The sequence below is a fragment of the Papaver somniferum genome, chromosome 4, assembly GCF_003573695.1.
Source record: "Papaver somniferum cultivar HN1 chromosome 4, ASM357369v1, whole genome shotgun sequence".
Lineage (NCBI taxonomy): Eukaryota > Viridiplantae > Streptophyta > Magnoliopsida > Ranunculales > Papaveraceae > Papaver > Papaver somniferum.
Window position 1 is genome coordinate 156,113,495 of NC_039361.1, and position 21,701 is coordinate 156,135,195.

Below are 21,701 nucleotides of genomic sequence, written 5' to 3' on the forward strand. Positions count from 1 at the left end.
CAATTATGTTACTACCTTTCAAGTGCATACATAAAGATAAGAACCGCGAATATAAAGATAATTTCACAATTATACAAATTTCATACACTAATCTAATCATCCCACCATTGAAGCACCTGTGGTGCGTATACATGCTCAATAGCATCACTCGGTACCTAGTTATATCCATCCTGCCCATAATCTCTATTGTGGGAGTTTAAAAATCTAAATTCTAGAAAGTCACCATTGTTCCTCCAACTACCACTAAGACGGCATGGGCTAAATCTTTTGGTTCTTTACCCCTTTTCCTTATCTCGGTATCTTTTAACTTCGTTCCGACTCTAGTAACAACCGTATGTCCATTATTATCATATTCGTACGTAATTACAAACTCATCCAAAGCACCACCCAACTTGTTAATGCACTCCTTCACATCCATGTTGAACAACGAGAGCATATCAGCCCCTGAACTATGTGCTTCCTGCCTAAAACACAAATCCGATAGATCCAATGAAGATAAAACTTTGGAGTGCCCTGAAAAGAAACGAGACCACGACATCAGTGCACAAATTAATAATTTCATATGCAGAGATTCTCCGCTAGGCTTAGTTGTGTTAATAAGATGGCCTAAAAAGTAAATTTTAGTTTTTTTTTTCTTTTTAAGTATAGTTATCTTCGAGTTCATAATTTAAATTTAATTTCTCTGTGTAGTCTTCTCTTTCAGAAGAACCTTAATCCCACTTTGCAGTCCACATTTGTCTTTATCAAGTTGGTCGACATCACTTCTCAGCTTAGATTTTTCTTTCTTAAGTGACTCAACATCACTTTGCAATTTTCCTTTCTCTTTGTTGCATAACTCAACTTCCCTTCAATTCACTCTTCTTCCTTTTATCTGATTCAATATCAGTTTCTAAGACAATCTTCCTCTTATTGAACAAATATTAGTAACCACTATAGTCTTCTCACTTTTAAGTGATTCGATATCACATGAAAGTTGAGTCTTTTCTACAAAGAGTGTTGTCAAGTGATTCAGTAACACTCTTCACCAGGTCACTGGAAAATGGCTCAAGATCTTCCTCAAAATTACCCACACTGTGAAGTGATTCAGTATCACTCTCCATTGGGTCATTGGAAAGTGGCTCAAGATCATCAACTACTAACATTATTAAATCTCTGTTAAATACATCACAATAAAATTGAAGAGTCATTAATCATTGTTATCTCCCCCCATCCCACTATATATATTCACCCCATCAAACTCAAATCCCGCGGTTCTCGTCTTATCTTTATTTATGCACTTGAAAGGCAGTAACATAATTGGTTACCATAATGGCCCCAAAATGAGATTTTGTCAAAAACACCTTCTCCCCTCAGCACCTGATATCCCCTGGGACCCGCCATTCAAAAACCAATCCGATATATGTCAACCGTTACTATCTTTTCAATTATCAACGGTTTCTACCATCGATCCATATGACACAAAATGCACCAATCAAACTCCACGAGCCAACTCTTCTTCTCCGATATATCTCAACCGTTCACTATCATTTCAATTATCAACGGTCCCAATATTGATCCGTATGACACAAAATCCGCCAATCAAACTCCATCGAACCCCTATATAAATAAACCAACTCTTCTTTCCGTCTAATTCCATTCACATCAACAACAAAGTTTGTGTCTTATTTTTCTCTCTCCCAAGGCGGCTTCTTCAGTTTTTCCGTGTTCTTTTTTACTTCCGATCAAATGGCGCCGAAAGCAGCAGAGAAAAAACCAGCTGAGAAGAAACCAGCAGAAAAGAAACCAGCCGAAGCGAAGAAAGCCGAGAAAGCACCAGCAGAGAAGAAACCCAGATCCGAGAAGAAATTACCAAGCAAAGATGCTTCATCAACAGATAAGAAGAAGAAGAAATCAAAGAAATCAGTCGAGACTTACAAGATCTACATCTTCAAAGTTCTGAAACAAGTTCATCCTGATATTGGTATTTCAAGTAAAGCTATGGGTATCATGAACAGTTTCATTAATGACATCTTTGAGAAACTTGCTGCGGAATCATCCAGATTGGCTAGGTATAATAAGAAACCAACTATTACTTCAAGGGAGATTCAAACTGCTGTTCGTCTTGTTCTTCCTGGTGAATTGGCTAAACATGCTGTTTCTGAGGGTACTAAAGCTGTTACCAAATTTACTAGTTCTTAATCATCTTTTATGTTTTTTTTTTTAGGTTTTAGATCTAAAATTGGGGTTTTCTTTTTAGTGGTTTCAGTTTGGGGATTAGGGTTTCGCATATGTAAGTAGTATATCAAATTTATCCAATTTCAATTGCTAATCCAGTTTCTTGTTAGTGAAATCAATTGTCTTAATATTTGGATATGAATCAATTGAAAACCGTTTAGATTTCTCAAAGTGTTGATTTATCTGAATTACATTTTAGATCATTAATGAATGATGATTTTTCTTAAATAGGCGCAATTTAAGAAACACAGAGTATTGTAGGATTCATTGGTTGGATTTTCAGTGAATTGCTAATGTCTTGATTTTACCAGATCAATTTAGCATGTTGAGTGCTGGCAGATATGTATTAGGGGCCTTAGCTTATTCTTATGCAACCTTCCAAATTCAGATAATCTGAACTCTGCATTTTGAGGTTCAGCTATGAGTATCAGTAAGGCAAACACACTCATAAGCCTTAGAGATAGGTTTTGTTGGTCATTTTCTTTTGCAACTGTGAGTATGCAACTTTTTCTTAAAGTCTGCTAGTCATCCCAGTCCCTACTCCTTGGCTTTTGTTTCCTCTTGATGTTGTCAAGTGGGTTTGACGAGATGAGGATGGGAATCCCACTGCAATGGTGTTTATGGGAGGTATATATTTTCTTGCAAAATCTAATTGAGGTTAATTAGAAGCTGTCAAATAGTTTAGGTTACTCTTATTATGTAGCCTTAGCTTATTCTTATGCAACCTTCCAACTTTAGAACTCTCCATTTTGAGGTTCAGCTATGAGTAAGAGGAAAGAACACAGTCATAAGCCTTAGAGATAGGTTTTGTTGGTCATTTTCTTTTGCAACTGTGAGTATGCAACTTTTTCTTAAAGTCTGCTAGTCAATCCCTGTCCCTGCTCCTTGGTTTTTGTTTCCTCTGGCTCTGGATGTTGTCAAGTGGGCTTGATGATATCAGGGGATGGGCTATGGAAGAGGATCCTGTTGCAATGGCGTTTATAGGAGGTGTATATATTTCTTGCAAAATCTAATTAAAGTGGTACAAGCGCACAAATCTACTGGAAGGTGTAAAGTCTCGATGTTTTCATCGAAGGAATGATTAAAAATTATTCACATGGAAGTTGTTGTAATTGCTAAGTAGAGAGGAAATAAAATTAAGAACCGCTGTAGGTGGTTAGATTTCTGTTGGTAAGGCGAGGGCTTGGTATTCTTCTGTCTTGCTGGCATTTTGATAGAGAAGAAAGAAACTTGGGGACTTGCTTGAGGACCATGCAAGGTATTTTGGATTTTCCTTGACTTGTTAATTTATCATAATTTGTCAAAAATCAGGGGTTTCATCTGCTTGAATAGCTTCGTCCCCTCGTAGTAGATAGCAAAAATGTTATTTTTATGCATTTTTGCCTTCTAGTTTTACTGATAGGTTAGTTTCAGTTGTCGAGAGAGCGTAAGTTAATTGTATAAGTTAACTCGGGCAGATATTTGGTAGCTATTGATCTATGAAGTCGCACAACACAGTCTTGGCTTAAAATTTTTTAACCAACACACTTGCACTGGCTAGGCTTAGCAATTGCATGTTCAATAGTTGAGTAATTCTTGCATTGGAGGTCCACTAGACGGTCATCTATGGATGATGTCGAGAAAGATAGTAGTTAAGATTATGTACATGATTTCTGCACACAAAAGGGATTTGAATGTAAAACTTAGTTGAAAAATCGCATCCACCAAACTCCAAGATAGATAGTTGTAGCATTAAATAGTCTTAGGCGTTCTTTATTGCTATTAGAGTACCAACGCTTAGTCGCTTAGTGATCCTATGCTCAATGTTCCGGAGGAAGTTAAAATTGGAACATTGTAATGAAAACCTTGTTGGATTAGAAACTGAGCATAATTCTGTCTGAAGGGATGATTAACAACTGAATCTCGTTCTTCTAAGATGAGGTAGAGAGACTAATGGAAAAAATTACTTGCAGTTTCACTTACTTTCTCGGATTCTCTGTAAAACATAGAATATATATCTTGTGACTGTCAGAAGCATAGATAAAACATGAGATGTCTGGAATCAGAATCAAGATCCAAAACGGTAGGGATGATTTAGAATACTCAGGTTCGTCAATTTGCTTGTGTGAATTTACTTCTCAACTAAGAAGGTGAATAAGAAGGTAAGGGGACTTGGTCCTTACCCTAACTAAGTCCCTGTAATTTTCAGAAGTGTCATGCAGGACAAGAGCAGTAGTAGTAGTTGTCGTCGTTTAGGTGTTCATTTAAAGCCTTAAAAAGTTCATGCTCAAACAATTCATTTAAAGACCTGCAGTGAAAGACCCAACTGCCAAAACCTCAGCAGTTGCATATGGGGCTATCAAACACCCCTCCCAAGACTCCTAGATGGAGTTATAAACTTATCGGTCGGCGTTTTTGATAAGAGATGTTAACTCATTGCAAACTCTGCAGACAACTCTACCATCGATCTGTATGAATAAAATGCACCAATCAAACTCCAGCAACACCTCCTACGTCTTTTAAAGAGGTTGAATCCCACACAAACTTTGAAAAGCCTTATGTGGAAATTATTACTTCTATTATTTTGAAACGGAGGGATTATTAGATAAACTATTTTTGACCCTGCATGCATTCAGCGTTTATAAATATCCCAAAATTATCTCTCCCGCCGCGTCTGTGATTGAGGTTGGGAGTTTAAGAGGATCTCAAATTTTCTTTCTTTGCTTTGATTTGGATCAGGATGTCATCATCATGCAATACAAGAAGTGACAACCATTCATCAGGTGAGGTTATTGTAGACAATTCTTTTTCATCATCAGCCACACAAGTAGGCAGCAATTCTGATATTTTAACACAAATTTTATTATGTCCACCCGTGAAATCTCTAATGATCTAAAAATCTGTATCCAAACAATGGCTCTCCCTAATTTCTGGCCCATATCTCGCGAAGAATTATACTCTTCTTCACAGCAGCAGCTTCAAAATCCCTGGCTTGTTCATAGAAAAACAAAGACGCACTCCTTCAGGTCCTTCTGATGATCCTGAATTTGAATACCCTTTTGTATTCTTTGATCACAATGGTGGTACATGAGTTCCCGTAAAGACTCTAGATTTTGTGGACGTTCCTCCACGGAATTGGAAAGGTCCCGTCACCGAAACTAGGCTAAGAATTGATCAATCTTGCAATGGTCTATTATGCTGCAGGAGGGAGATATGCCATACCAAGATGGCGGATTATAGGTATACACGCCACACCTACATCTACAATACAAAACTCTACCTGAATCTCCCATTAGGGATGCCATCACTGATGGTTGTTGCTGGAATGAAGTTGCCAGTGTATCCTTAGCTTTTGATCCAGCCAAATCTCCAGATCACTATCAAGTTGTCTGCGTCTGGAGGGATTCAAGGAAATTAAATGAGATTGAGCTTCATAATTTTGAAGTTTACTCCTCTAAAACAAATTCATGGAGGGTCTCTCCGTCTGGTCCGTTTTTAGCACCTCTTTCAAGTTTCATGGGGTCAGGTGTGTTTTGGAATGGTAGTTTGCATTGGATCAAGACTGGTCAATACGATACGATACGTCTATGTATTTTGATATTGAACAAGATTTGGTAAAGCCGTTGTCGTTGCCAACTGTACGTAGTGACGACGAGGGGCGTTTTGAGTATCTTGGAGAGTGCAGAAATCATTTGTATCTCATAGAGGTTCTTGAATCCTGTCCTACGGATTACAACATCTTGGAGATGGAGACGGATTACAGTGGGTGGAATCTTTTATACAAGCTCGACTTGGAAAGAATTATACCTGAATACCCAGAGATGGTGCTGCGTTATAAGAATAGTAATGATATCGTTGGTTATCAAGTGTCAGTACTGTTTATCGACGACTCTCTCCATAATCAGTATAAAATTGTGCTTGTTATTACTACTTCCAATTCATCATCTGTTGTTATTGATGCACATGACAAATTCAAGTGCATGGTTTTCACACTGGGAAGCAAATCATGGAGAGAGTCGTCGTCTCCTAATACACTTCCTCTTATTCCTGCAAATATTACTGGAATTACACAGAAAAAGAGGATGAGTTTTTCTAGATCAGCCATATATGTTGCTGGAGCTCTTTACTGGAGGGTACTTACTAGAGTTGATGGAGGATCTGGTGCCAGTAAGGATGAGGAAACAGAAATGTTACTATGTTTTGACATCCATGATGAACAGTTTCAACTCATTTCTCTTCCTGATGAATGTGAGTTGAAGATAAAGACCGCGGCAACAACAACAATAACTACTGAGCAGCAGCAACAGTTAGTTGATCACCGTCTTTTGGAATTCAAAGGATCTCCTTGTGTTGCACGTTTACAGACAATAACCTCACAACAAATGAAAGGCAATTGTTGCTGTAAGGTTCATTTGTTTGTATTGAAGGACAGAGTCAAGTCAGTATGGACCAGAGAGACTTTTGATGTTTGTAATAATAGTATGGTTCAGGGTATGCCTTATTCTCCCTGCATCCCAGCAACAGCTACTGCTACTACCACCACCGTCACCGTCACAACTGGTACTACGACAACAACAAATTTAGGTTCTTCAGAGAAGAATTTAGGGGCAGGTGGTTAGTTTTACAGTTCTTGAATGGAGAAATTTAGGTTGCCTCGGGGTGCCTGCTGAGGGGAACTATGTTTCTGTATGTCTCCATATGGTGAAAAAACCTCTCTCTGATGGTCACCTGAACCTTTCTTTTTGCTCTATTTTCCTCTCAATGGGCAGTGGCCATAAAAATGCAGCTGTAAATAGCACACAACATTGAGGTAATTACCCAGCGCACCTGTTTAGCCTGCAGCACTGCGTAACGGCCAAAACTATATGATTGAAGTTCTGCGTACCCCAAATACTAATAGCATAATGAACTTCACATAGAGGAGTTTTACAAATTAGAGACGCCTAAAAAATGCCCAAGACAAACTGAGTGAATTAAAGATAGTCTCTAGCCCACCTAGCAGTTGCACCTAGAACTGATTAAATTAGAACGACCATGGTTTTTATGATGGGATCGTGGTTTTATTAGGCCACCTTCCCTATAATTATAAGGGGTGTCCTAAGACATTGAAATGACTAACTTACCCTTAACCTAATTTAATTTAAAACCAACCCAATAACCACCTATATATATATATAACCACCACCTCCGATTACCACCACCACCACCTCCGATTATCACCACCACCAACCACCGATTACCACCACCACCACCGCCCACCACCACCACCACCTCCGATTACCACCACCACCACCAACCACCACCACCACCACTATATATATAGCTTAATTTAAAACATTAACAAAGATATTCTCACAAACCCATTACTTGTCATTCATTTTTGGTTGAATAAATGAGAAGTAATCATTAAAATGAGTTGAAAATGGAAGTTGCAGAGAGGTTTAATGGAGGGTTTTTTTCAGAGAAAAGTTCGGTTATCACGAATTTTTTTTTTTTTAACCGAACTCAGAGTTCGATTGATTCGCAAAAAATACGTTTAACCGAACTCCTTGTATTAGAACAACACAAGTCCATAAGTTCGGTTCCTTCGCAAAATAAGGATATCACCGAACTTTAGTTTACGAAAATAATGAGAAGTCCACAAGTTCGGTTCGTTCGCAAAAATATTAAGTTTTCTTTGTAACCGAACTCTACCTTGAAACTTCGTAACCGAACTCTACCTAATTCGCCAAGAAATAAATTTCGTAGTAACCGAACGTTTGCCTAATTGCATATATGCATATATAAGCCCAGTTCGGTTGATTCGCAAAATATGTTGAAGTTTGCGAACCAACCGAACTTCTAACACTAGGTTACTTTTAACCTGCAGTTCGGTTGGAAACTTGGTTGCGTTGAAGTTTGCGAACTAACCGAACACACAAGATGTACCCAAATAAATTGTTAAGTTCAAAGTTCGGTTACCTACCATTTTATCGTAGGTAACCGAACATTACACTGTACGACCAAAACCTCCATTAGCGAGCGAGTTCGGTAACCTGCGTGTTTGGAAAACGTAACCGAACTACACTTTCAGGTGTGTTCGGTATGTTCTTGACATATGGTAACCGAACTGGCCCAAATCTACATAAAAAATTTCATTTTTTTTGAAAGTTTGGAGCAATTCAACCAACATTATCTAAGTTTGAAGCATACTTGGGTACCCAAATACCCTTCCTCCGGTTGTGGTTGGTAAAATCCATTGTTTTTCATGTTTTCCTTCTTCATCTTCTCTAACTTTACTCTCTCAATAATTCTACTTCTTTAAAAAAAAAACCATATGATTTTTTAATCTCACTAATTATCTTTAACTTAATCATCTCACTAATCATTACACTAACTATTATTAACACTAACTAATCATCACCCAAAATTAATCAGAAGGGTAATTTAGATATTAATATAAATATCTAGATAAGGGGTGACCTAAATTTACTTCTAATGTCTTTACCCAAAAAATCGTTCTTAAATTATTACAGAATGGGTTGACATCTTCCAAGATTGCAACTGACCGAGCATACTTTGCACTTCCTTTCAAGCACGCTTTGCAGCTAGATTCTGTTGTTTTTGCAGTTTCTGTTTTTGTTTCCGCAGCTTCAGTTGTTGTTGCTACGGCATCACCACCTGCTCAGATTGGTGACTGTAAACTTCTTTATAAAGAATCTCTGCCATTTCTTCATCCTCTTCAATTTCATCTATCCTCTTTGACGGATCAAACAAAAAAGTATTCTCAGCTCCCGCTCTATTCTCAAGTTCTCTAGACGCAGAACAACTTTAACTCTTGATAATTTAGTAGCATTCATTAGAAACTGTCTCATCTAGCTAACACAGAACCTCGACTAGAACCTTTACGAGTACATTATTTGTAGCCCAACAAAAGACTTTGGATTCTGACTTTTTTGATGACTTCATCGACCTCAGCCGCGAGACTTGTTCGATGACGTCACTTCAGATACCAAAGACTGGTTGGGTTACACTTAACTGGAGTAACGTAACGTGTCTTTGGTATTACTTCTTCTCACGTATTCAACAGCACCAACTCTCTTTTCTGTTTCTGTTTCCAGAGAGTACCCCAAATATTTTTCAGTCACCATTCCTTAAACCCTAAGAAATTCTGTCAAGAGCTCTTGAATCTCGATGGAGTATTTCAAGTTTCTGCCCGTGGAGATTAAACTAGACATTTTAACTCACCGAAACAGTCTTGGAGTGCAAATTAGTTTGCAGGAGAATTCTTGTTTCTCATCATCCATCCTTCTCTAAAATTCATTTAGATCGTCTCAATCATCCTTATGATTCTGATGCGAATCGGGTAAGTTGGGTATTCATAATTTTGATGTGAATCAAACATTTCAGTATTTTGAATAAGATGAGAAAAACCACGAGTCTGCTCCGATTCAGAAAATCAGAAAACCTCTCCGTTTGGTTGTAATAGTTCGTGCAATGGGTTGGTATGTCTTGCTGCAGGCCAATCTGTTTATATTTGTAACCTAATCTCCAGAGAATTTGTTTTGCTTCCAAAAATTAAGAAAGCTTCGTGTTACAGTCTGACTAGCTTATGGAGCCATGCATTTGGTTATGTTTCTTCAACCAATGAATACAAAGTTGTAGGAATATGCAAGTCAAAGACCCATGTACACATACAGTCTAGGCAGTGGCAGTGGATGGCGAAACCTTGGAAACTTTAATTTTGGATCCGACCACCATTGGGGAAAAGGTGTCTTTGCCAATGGAACTCTTTATTGGATGGAAATTGGGTTAATCTGAGATGGGTATTTCGGATTATCGGTTGTGATGGTGGTACCAGGAATCTGAAATGATGTTGGTGGCTCAATTTGTGTTGATGCAGCTGTTACAAATCTCAAATGGAGATGAAACTGCAGATGCAGTTGTGGTGGTGATAGTGGCAATTCTGGTATGTTACAAGCAGCTAAATGAAGATAGAAGGACTGGTGGTTTAGGGAGGCCTTGTGGTGAAGCTGTTGGATGCAGTTAGATGGCGGTGATATGGGGCTGATGCTATGGGTTTGGTTCATCATGAAGTTGCAGGTGAACTGGAGTTGTCGTGCAAAGAGGAGCTGGTGACTGAACTGAACTGGCTATGTATGTGAGGTTACATGGATTGCAGTTGGAGACTCGGATGCTGGCTGGTCTGAGATGGCAGCTGAGCTGCCAATGGTGGTTGCTCTGAAGGGTTAGAATGAGCTGAAGGTATGAACTCAGTATGGCAGGTGGAGTAGGTATAGGTGGTAATGTAACTGCAGGTGATGATACAATAGAAGAGGTGTTGTAGCTTATGGCATGTGAAGAGGGTACTGAGCTAATGGAACTGGTAGGGAGTTGGTTTGTTGGCAGCTAAGAGATGCAGATGTAGTTGAAGCTGCAACAGGTGGTTAGCTGACAGAGCTGAAGTGAAGGAGCAGCTACAGTTGAACAAGAAGATATGGTGCAGTGTTGCTGCAATGGTGCTGCTCAGATGGCAAGAGAACAAGAAAGAAGTTGCAGCTGCAAGGATGTTGATGGATGTTCATGGAGATCTCAAGAAGCTGGTGGTATTGTGTTTTTGGCTCAAATGTGTTGGTGGCAATGTACAAATGCAGTTTCAATGGAGCTGAGACTAAAAAGGCTGAGGATAATAACTTGTTGTTGGTATTTGAACCCAGTTGAATGTTTGTGAGTATGAAGCTGCAGTGATGTTGGAATCCATAATGATGCAGAACTGAAGTCGAGGTTGGTGCTGTGATACACTCGGAAGTATTGGTCTGCACTACAGGTAATGAAAGATTTCAGGTGCAAGTGATGCTGCAATGAAGTTATGTTGAAGGCAGGAATGGTGCAACTAAGTTGAATGGTGAATGTGCAAATGCAGTTGTAAGCAAGAATGCTGTTTGTGTTGGTGATTAAGCCATGGACTGTAGCAGAGATATATTGCAGAGAGGTTGTTGTGGCTAGGTCGAGATTCTGGAGTTGTGGTCCTGTTGGCTGTTACCAATTGCAGTGAATTGCACTGACAGAGGAGAGGATGCAGCTTCAGTGGTTTTTATTTGCATTTCAGGTTAAGATGTGGAAGCCGTGACTGAGATGTCTTGAGGTGATGAATTATTGAAGTTGCAGTTCAAGGTGTTGCTGTTCAGCTGATGTTGTGTAGCTGTGATATTGACTAGGTAGCGTTGTTGTGCAGCTGCTCAGCTGCAGTGGATGTACACGGGTGGTATGACTGAGATGGAAATGAAGGTGAATTGCAGGTGGTGTTTATAGCCAAGAAGTTGGTGGTTCACTAATGGAGTTGATGCTGCATTTGGAGTATGGAATGCTGAGGCCACATGATTGATTTGTTGGGGAGGTGCAGCCATGTTGGTGCAACACAGTTTATGGCATGTGCAAGATTGCAATGGCTTTGGCCTTGGCCACTCAGCCCATCCAGCCGAGTAAGATGCTGACTCTGTCTGACCTTGATCGAGTTGACCCAATTGACTGGTGACCGGTTTGACTTTTCCGGTCACCTGAGCTCTTTTCCGGTCATTTCTCCGACCATTTTACCATTTTAGTTGAGTGAGAAAGTGAAATTATTTTTGACGCATACGACAGCGATCAGTATGGTAGCTTCTTTTTGAAATAAACCCATAAACTTCTTCTTTAGTGAACTTACTCACTTTCTTGTCTGGTGGAAAGTGTAGTATGTAATGTTACTTTCCTTTCTTCTGTATTCACAGGTCTGACTAGCTCTTAACTTGGTTGGTGGTAACCATTTTCATGGGTATATGCTTTTTACTAGCCTGAATTCGAAATTCTTTCCCATCTTTTTGGAACAAATAAACATGTTCCCTATGATAGAGAACAACATCTGGTTCCCATAAATATGGATTTCCAAATATCACTTGTGTCACATCCAATGATACAACATCACAGATAACTTCATCAATAAACTTATCAGTGATAGCAAATTTGAATCGACATTTTGTTGTCACCTGAAGTTCAGTATCCTTTTGTATCCATCCCAATGGGTAAGGTTTTGGATGTGCAGTGGTTGACAATCCCATTTGTTCCACGAGCTTTTCTGAGATTAAAGTCTTTTGACTGCCTGAGTCAATGATAGCCTCAATGATACTTTGTTTGACTTGTATCTTAACATGAAATAATTCTTCATGAAGATTCATTGGTTATGTGTCTGTGAGCCTTGTCATCAATATAATCTTTGGATCAGGTTGATCTATTTCAAAGATTGTTTCAGCATCAACAGCTTCTGCTAGCATAGTATTTTTCTTAAAACTCCTTTTCCCTTCAGATTCACGTAGTTTCTTGGGTTTAAGATGTGGATATAGAACCCAGCAGGTGTCTTTTATGTGACATTTCTCCTTGCAATATTCACACACCTTTTCTTCTTTTTCAGCTGATAGAGACTTGTTTTTACCTGTCTCAACCCTTCTCTGAGTCTTGTTTTCTCCTCTAGTAAAAACTCCCTTGTTGTCTGATCATGTAACACCTTTAGACTTCTGTGCAGTAGCTACAGCTTTGTTTATAGCATCTTCAATGTCTTGTACACCGAAAAGTTTCAACTCTCTTCGTATATAATCTACAAGCCCACCCTTATACTTCCGGAAAGTCTCACCACTATTAATATCTACATCCAAAGATAAAGCTTGATTGTAGAATTCTGTAGTGTAATCTTGGACACTTTGCTGGTACCGTTGTCGAAGGTGTTGCCACTTATATCATCTCTAGTCCAAGTACCCCACATGATAAAAGTGTTTCTTCATGAGCTCCTTAAATTATAGCCATGTCATATCTCTTCTTATAAGCCTTCCACCAAGTTGAAGCATGACTCGACAATTTCAAACTTGCAAAACTGATCTTCTGAGACTCTATTAGTTGATGTACTGTGAAATATGTCTCCAACTTATCTAACCAACCATCAAGTTTTACAGCTTCCATGACTCCATCATAATCAGAAATCTCAAGTTTGAACTCGACTTTCAGACCTCCATATGTATTTTTGTTTACTACTTCGTCTTCTTCTTCTTCTTCGGATGAGCTTTCCTCATCATCTTCCTTTAAGTCTTCTTTTTCTCCCCTTGTGCTTTCTTTTCTATGTTTAGATTTTGACTTGACAACACTTGCTTTTATGAACGCAGTAAGGGTATCTGCGAAATCTTGTACCTCAAATTCAAGTATAGCAAACTTGTCCTCATCTGTTGGTTTAGGATTCTTATCATCTTCACTTCCCATATTGGTTTTAATACTTCCTCTAGGTTTTCTTGTGTCTGGTAGAACAACAGTTGCTTCCCCTGATCGCATATACTGTTCACGTGTTAAGACCATGCACCACAACTAACCCAAGAAGTCATAATGTGGCTCTGATACCACTTGATACGTAATCGATCAAGGGTACCTAGAGTCAGTATTGTTTAGTAGGAAGTTAGGAAGAATACAAAGAAAATTAACAGAATACAAAGAAAAGAACATGATTTATTCTTCTTCTTCTATTGCTTTGAAAGAAAAAATTTATTACAAACCAAAAATATGGTTGTCTCTCTCTCTCGTTTTTCTCTACCTCTTCTAACCTGAAATTCTACTTCTTTTATATGAGTGAGAACTTGTTGTACGAGAAATAAAACTATGAGTTTTAGAACTCATCTAAACTAGGAATCCCATCTAAGTTAGGAAACCTCAAACTTCTAGGCTATGTTAACAAACTTCCACCTCTTCTAGTACCTTCTAGATACTCTCTAGCCGCAATACGGCTCACTTACCCAGAATAATGATTAGCCTCATCTGACAGTCTTTAGTTGTCTCTTTGCTTCTGTCATTTACTTGTGTTAATATAACCTGCACACCTCTTAAGTTTTGTACATATGCATGACTCCTGTGAAGATAATCTTCACATCATTCTTCTTCTGCTACGATACTCCTGTATCACTTAGGCACAAACAAGCCTCCATCCCATGTTACCTGGAACACCAGCTTTTATCAACCATGGAAACGGAACACGAGCTTCCACAACTATTTTGGTAGGTTGGAAAAAAACCTAATTTTGGTTGGATCAAGATCAATGCGGACGGCGCAACGAGAGGAAATCCTGGAATAGCTGGAGCAGGTTTCAGTTGCAGGGATACGTCTGCGAACACCACTATAGCAAAAGCACAACCGCTAGGAATCACCACTGCCTTGATACAGAATCTTGGGCTATACTCATAGCATCTAGGACAGTAAAATATCGGACTCGGAAAACCTACATCGTCTCCTAACTTCAGACGCCGAACCGCCTTGGTACATTTCGAGTATGATCTCTGAAACCAAGTCAATCATGAGCCAACTCCCTCGCCAGATTTTCCAACCTTTTCACAATACAATTCCCTGCAAGCGTAGAACCTTGGTCATTGCTTGCTTGGTTGTTGCCACCAAGTCTCTTGCTCCTATTAAGCTCAGCCTTAGTCGAAGTAGGTAGTGGTACTGGGTGGACGGAGGTATTTTGACATCAGGAAAGCCTTTGACACTATTGATCGGGAGATTTTTTTTATTATCAACTCTTATTACCTTTGGTTTCTGTCAGCATATCGTGGTGTCATCCTTTGATCTCGAAGAGCTAGACCGGCCGAAACCAACAACAGTGTCCAAATGAATCAAATATCTAACAAGGCCTTAAAAAGCCCAAATAATTCCCTACTTTTCTCCATCCATTAGAGTCAAAGGCCCGGAAAGGCTCTCTTTTTAATTAAGAAACAAATTTCTAGCAACCTAGATTAACCAATTCTTACTACAAATTTTGAGAACTAGACATTGTGGTATTGGTGAATTTTCACTTCACTACCTTATCGAATTATTTTGAATGATTACTCCTGACCTGATCTTTTTTACTCTCTATATTTTTCAACTGCAGAATGAAGGTATAATGCTATATCAACAAGGATGACTATTTGGAACATGGGACAGAACTGGATTATTAGTTGTTCTCGTTTTATTGGCTATTATTGGTTAAAGGGTTTGCACCCCATGTTATTCTTCATATTTTATTTTTTTATATAGTTCGAAATCTCTTCGTGCCTTAACGCGAGAAGCTTTGCATTTAAGAAAACTATAGAGTTTTTTGAGAAAAAGTATATTCCTTGGGTATCATTTGGGCCGAAGAGGCCAGATTAGGTATATTCCTTGGGTATCATTAGGGACTCCTTCCCATTTACACCATTGGGCAACCCACGACCTTACTGAAAGAAAATACATTACCAAAGCAAATATACCAACTACAGTGTGCTATCTTCAAAGACCACAAGATCAGCAACACCCAACTTAAACTTCAAACAGAAACAACAAACAAAAATCATGCAAAAGTCTCCATACTTCAGCAATCTTTCAGGTTCAGGCATTTTCAAACAGCTATGCAATGCCCCTGCTTCATACATGCGCCAATCACGGTGAATAAGGGATACTAAGATCCATAGGATATCCAAATTCCATGTGAATCTCAGCTAAGCTTTCTTTGAACGAGCGGGCATGAGCAAACTTACCTTCCTTTCCTTTGTCACACTTCATATCAACCGGACTAACTTTCCTTACACCCTTCACGAAACAAGGTGCACTTGGACTTTGTATAAAAATCCCCCTAAGGTGAGGCATCACTGTTGCCTCTGCTTCTTTGAAAAAGTTGTTACCAAGGATCAATTCAAAGTCATTGAGATGCATCACCATTATACTAATCTGGCCACGCCATTCTCCAACTTCAACATTTACCACAGCCATCCCCTTGATTGGCTTAGCTATATCATTCATTGTCTTCATGCAGTGACTGGCTTGAAACACTTCCAAACCCAAGTACTCTTCCATTGACAAGCTCATAACAGTATGTGACGCACCTGTATCGGCCATACCCCATGGACGATGATTATGTATGCCAACTTTCACATAAACCATGCCAACGCCACTCAACCCATGTTATATGTCGCCGTTTGTGCTACTATGTTGCATAGTTGAATAGGATTAACATGCTCCACTTGATCAGCTCCTTCTTTGTCACCACCACACAATTTTTCTTTCTTTGGACAATCACGCGCAAGGTGAGGACCCTTGCATAAGAAACAACCACCAGCATTGTTCTTCACAACCAAACTATCATCTCTTTGATAACTTTTCTCTTTGGCCTCAAAACTTTTCTTATCCTTGTCTTTACTCTTATGGTTTTTCTTGTCCTTGCCCTTTCTATTAGCTTCAGTTGAGGTATTAACCAACCTAAAATCAGCAAGTTTGTCCACGATTGCAATGGCTGAAGGTAGGTCTTTGGCACCCTGCCTTCTCACTTCAGCCTGAGCCCACGGCTGCAAACCAGATGTGAAATTGAACAACTTGTCTTCCTCAGACATGTTGCGAATGTCTAGCATCAGAGATGAAAACTCTTTCACGTATTTCCGTGGTGTACCGGTATGCCTCAGCTTATGTAAACTCTCTCTGGCTAGCCAAGCAACATTGCTTGGTAAGAATTGACTCTTCAATTCTTCTTTCATGACATCCCATGTCATAATACTTGGACGACCAATAGTAAGGTCATCATCAGTTCTAGTTCTCCACCATAACTTTGCATCACCTTCCAAGTACATGCTAACGAGAGTAACCTTTTGTTCTTCCGGGGTTCCGGCGGCCTTGAAGTATTGGTCCATGTCCCACATGAAATTCTCCAATGCCTTCGCATCTCTTGCGCTAGAAAATGCTTTAGGTTCTGGGACTTTAATCTTCGTAAAGTCGCTGCCACTACCACCTGCAGTAGCTTGAGCCGCACTAATTACACCCACCATACGCCTCAAGACACTTAACTCATCAGTTAGTTCTTTCAAGGCTCCTGTGAACATGGTCTTAACAGCATTGATTTGGCCTTCCAAATCCTCATGCTTCTTAGTTGCACTCTGGCCTGCCACAAACATATTAGCAACATGCTCGTCCAATGCTTGAATACGAGCCATAATCATAGCATCATAATTAGAATCATTAGGATGGCACACCTCGTCACTAATCCTGTCTTCCAAGTCCGCTACCCTATCAGTTAAGGCATTCGTTGAACTCTTCTTACCAGCCATTACGATCTAACAGTTTCAGCAACTAAAACTCGAGCAAAACAGAGAAAATCTTCCAAAACAACGCCAAAACAGAACAATCTGTGCTCTGATACCCGCGTTATCACACTTTCAAACGCTCCAAGCAATTTTTCGCGAAGATATAACCCGGAAATACAGTGGTTTAGTGATCTCTTATCACCCACTAGTATTTCAGCCTTATAATTTTGCACCAATGCAGACAACCGACTCACTTTGAGTATGCAACAAATGACTAAACTTAGATTTTCTTTACCAAACAATATAGCTCATACTACAAAGAGGTTCTTGCCATGTTTGTGCTTCACAGAGTTGGGGAAGTATTATCAAATCAACAGTAAACCAAAGCCAAATGTATAAGCCAACAAACTCACTTTTATTATCTTAAGGGGAAGATACAAAATCGTCCAACCGATGGACTTACAAGATTATTCTCTAAGCCTACAACAAAACTCACTATATACTGCAGTATGGTTCCTCAACACTTGAACTATTGAACCACCTGTCTACAAAGGGTTCTCTGGCTATTTATAATGCCAAGAACTAGGGACAATTCATATGCAACTCTGTTGCGCTCCCCATGAACAGCCATATGTCCATGGGCAGTTTCCTAACCGCCAGTTCCACTTTTAACTGCTAACTTTAATGTTGGATTGCACAATGGTGCCACACCTGTCTTCAACGGTTAGGATATGCCAAACTCGGTTATAAAGAACTTTATAACCGTTCCCATCTTGCTCTTCTACTTTGGCATGCATTTGGTGCACGCACACTCGCATCTGGCACTTGCACTCAGGTCCCGCAACATTGCAACGTGCAACTCAGATTGCACTTCTGCCAAGTCTTCGACAATACTGCTATTATGGCTTGTGTTGCTCTACTATAGCTTGCATTATGCTATTATAGCATGCATTGCGCTATTAGCTCATTGGATGCCAACATCCAAATATTATGCCAACTGAGTCTTGACTTGCTTAGACCAGCTTCATGCTTCATATGTATCACTTGTATCTCCTTGGCGAGCAACAATCATCAATGGCGTGTTTGGCCTCACCATTGATTCACATGCATAGTCCAATCCTTGGCTAAAGCTTAGGACCATGCCAAAGGCATTCCATGACTTTGCATTTCATCCTTTATTCCTTCCTTGATCTGGGCTAACTCTGGATAAGGATATGCAACATTATATCATAGTTGTTGCATGTGCCAAGTAACCTTTCTTTTCTCATCCATGTTGGCGCTACATCGTCGGATTGTGTAGCTCCATCTGCCAGGTTACAAACTCAGTAATGCGCAACTGTTGCGCTTAACTGTTGGGTCATGTTATAGTAAGTGATCCATATTGCGGCTAGAGAGTATCTGGAAGGTACTAGAAGAGGTGGAAGTTTGTTAACTTAGCCTAGAAGTTTGAGGTTTCCTAATTATATGGGATTCCTAGTTTAGATGAGTTCTAAAACTCATAGTTTTATTTCTCGTACAACAAGTTCTCACTCATATAAAAGAATGAGAATTTCATGTTAGAAGAGCTAGTAGAAAAACGAGAGAGAGAGACAACCATATTTTTGTTTTGTAATAAATTTTTTCTTTCAAAGTAATAGAAGAAGAAAAAGTTAGAAGAATCAATGGTGTTCTTTTCTTTGTATTCTGTTAATTGTCTTTGTATTCTTCCTAACTTCCTATTAAACAACACTGACTCTAGGTACCCTTGATCGATTACATATCACTAAGAGAATTCCCGTTGAAGAGTGAGTGTCATGTGTGTTATGTTTCTAGGGTTTGGTTGTTTTTGGCGATAAATGAAATCATTTCTAACTATCCATAAGGACCAGAAAAGAAAGCAAAGGGTGGTGCTGATAGAGCAATGTACCTTTGAATCCACATTTTAAGAGATTGTCGTCTGAGGGTTTGAAATGTCTGGGAGATTTTGGACGGAATGATAGGGAGCCCCGCAATAAGAATGTTCCATGCGTCCACTGCTACTTGACAATGAAGGAGAATATGATCAGCAGTTTTTGGATGAGAATTGCATTGTAGGCATATATTGGTGCTGGTGAGGTGGATATGGTGTAGAATGGAGAGGGTTTGGAGGCCCTCGTTGATTGCTCTCCAAAAGAAAAACTGTACTTTTTGGGGACATGAAAGTGTCTGTAGGAACTTCGATGCTTGTAGGGGGTTCTGGTGAGAGTAATTTGATCTGCTTACCAAGCAATCGTATCCAGATGATGTGGTGTACTTTCCAGGCTTGGTAAAAGCCATATGATTTTATCAGAGGGTTGTTTTGGAAGAGATGAATATTCACGATTTGTTGGGTTCTATATGTGGGTGGGTGGGTGGGGGGGTGTTAAATTATCGTGGTTCGATCGGTAACCGTCTGTATAAGGTAATAGCTCTCCGGATCCAAGGTATTAGTGAACTACGGGATCCAATTTGTTTGGACAGGGGTTGTTAATCCATTTCCAATTGTGTGGAAAAGATATTGTTTAAATGATGGAACAAGGGATGTTAATTGCCTCCACTGAGGGATGGTTGAAGTAGGGGTATCTAGAGTTTCTACAAATATAGGTTGTTGGTTCTGATATTTTTCGTTATAGAGGGTATCTAACACTGAATCTGTTTTCTCATGGATGTTCCAAATGCGCTTCATAATTAGAGCCTCATTATGATCGATGCTTTTACGTAAGTCTAGATCGCCTTCTGACTTGGTCCTAATCAGCTTATCCCATCCCATAGGGTGAAGTTTATTGACAGAGGAGTCATGCCTCCATAAAAAATCCCCGGTGATACGATCAATTTTCTTGTGCACATGGGTAGGCAGACGTTGTGCTTGCATGATATGGTTGGAAGTAGGGGTTAAAGAAGATTTTATGAGAGCTAATCTTCCTGCAGGTGTTCGACATTTCGTCATCCATCCCTTCGCCTTGAGCGCTAGCTGGTTTAGTAGAGGTTCAAACATATGACAAAAGGCTCTTCCTTGTTTAAATTGTATTCCTAAATAGATAGGGGGTGTTGAAGTTGTGGGCATGCCGAAATCTTATTGAATGGCACTTGCCTAGGACTGATTGGGCTTTGGGTGATGAATAATTGTGGATTTAGAGGTATTAATTTGTTGCCCTGCTGAGGTGTTGTACCGTTGGAGAATGTGTAGAAGTTGATTGGTACCTTATGTTGAAGCCTTGTATGTTATGAGGAGATCGTCTGCATACATATGCAGGATTGGCAGAGCTTTTTGTGAAATACATAGTCCCTGCACATATTTTTGGATCTCAAGATTCCCTAGGTTTGTTGACAGTATTTCCGTGCAAATGATAAACACATATGAAGAGAGAGGGTCCCCTTGTCTTATTCCTTAGGTTGGAGTAATATATCCATGCGGGTGATGTTAATAGAATAGGTGACCATTGATAAGTATAACATGATGTATTCTACAAAAATTATCGGGAAACCTAATTTGGTAAAGGTTTTTCAAACGAAGCCTCAATCCAGGTTATCATAGGCTTTTTGAATATCCTGCTTAAGTATTATTTTGGGATCTTTGGTAATGGTTGAGGTTCCGACGTGATGAAATAGTTCTGCAGACATTGATATGTTATCTTGGATAGATCTTTGGGGTACAAAAGAGCTTTGGTAGGGACTTATTAGGAACGGAAGTAAGGGACGTATGCGATTTACCAGTATTTTTGAGATGATTTTGTAGGCGACATTACAAAGTCCTATAGGCCTAAATTGTGAAGGTTTGGATGGATGATCCACTTTGAGGATTAAAGTTAGGTTTGTGTGGTTCATAAGTGGGTGGATATTGAGGGATTTTAAAAATCTATGTAACATTTCTATCAACTGTGAATGCGTTATTTCCCAGAAAACTTTGAAGAACTTACTAGTGTATCCATCGGAACCTGGGGCACATTCAGAACCAATGGAGAATACATATTTTTTCATCTCTTTATGAGTTACTTCTTCCGTCAGCGAGGCGCATTAGCGGGGCGTTAACCTTGGGGCTATTTCATTGAACAAGCTTTTATCTATCAACGTACTTGGTGTCGTATATTGGTATGTAAAGTGATCGATCATTAGTACGAGAATGGCATATTTTTCAGTAATCCAATTGTTTTGTTGATATTGAAGTTGTTGAATGTTATTGCGACTTCGGTGGATTGTTGCTTTAGTATGGAAGAAAGTGGTGTTACGGTCGCCCGATTGTAGCCGTTAGATTCTTGATTTTTGCCTCCAATAAGTTGCATGACATTCAAGTAATGTCATTTGTTGATCTCTAAGTTGTTTTTCATGGATCAACCAATATGTCAAGTCATTACCAGTACGGGTGGCACAATGTTGATGTGTCATTTTGATCTGAGTTGTTAATTTCTTGATCATAGTGGGGAGGTGGCGAAAGTTTCCTTATTC

The 21,701-nt window shown here is 39.4% G+C and overlaps 1 protein-coding gene across 1 annotated transcript; it reads left to right on the plus strand.

Moving 5' to 3' along the window:
- Positions 1–1,636: 1,636 nt before the first annotated feature.
- Positions 1,637–2,385, plus strand: LOC113271678 (histone H2B.3-like). Its single transcript, XM_026521576.1, has one exon. The coding sequence runs from the start codon at positions 1,726–1,728 to the stop codon at positions 2,176–2,178; it is 453 nt and encodes a 150-aa protein (XP_026377361.1). The 5' UTR covers positions 1,637–1,725; the 3' UTR covers positions 2,179–2,385.
- The last annotated feature ends 19,316 nt before the right edge of the window (positions 2,386–21,701 follow it).

Bases quoted from the DNA above. Each gene is read 5' to 3' on its own strand.
- LOC113271678 (XM_026521576.1), top strand. From the start codon at position 1,726: ATGGCGCCGAAAGCAGCAGAGAAAAAACCAGCTGAGAAGAAACCAGCA.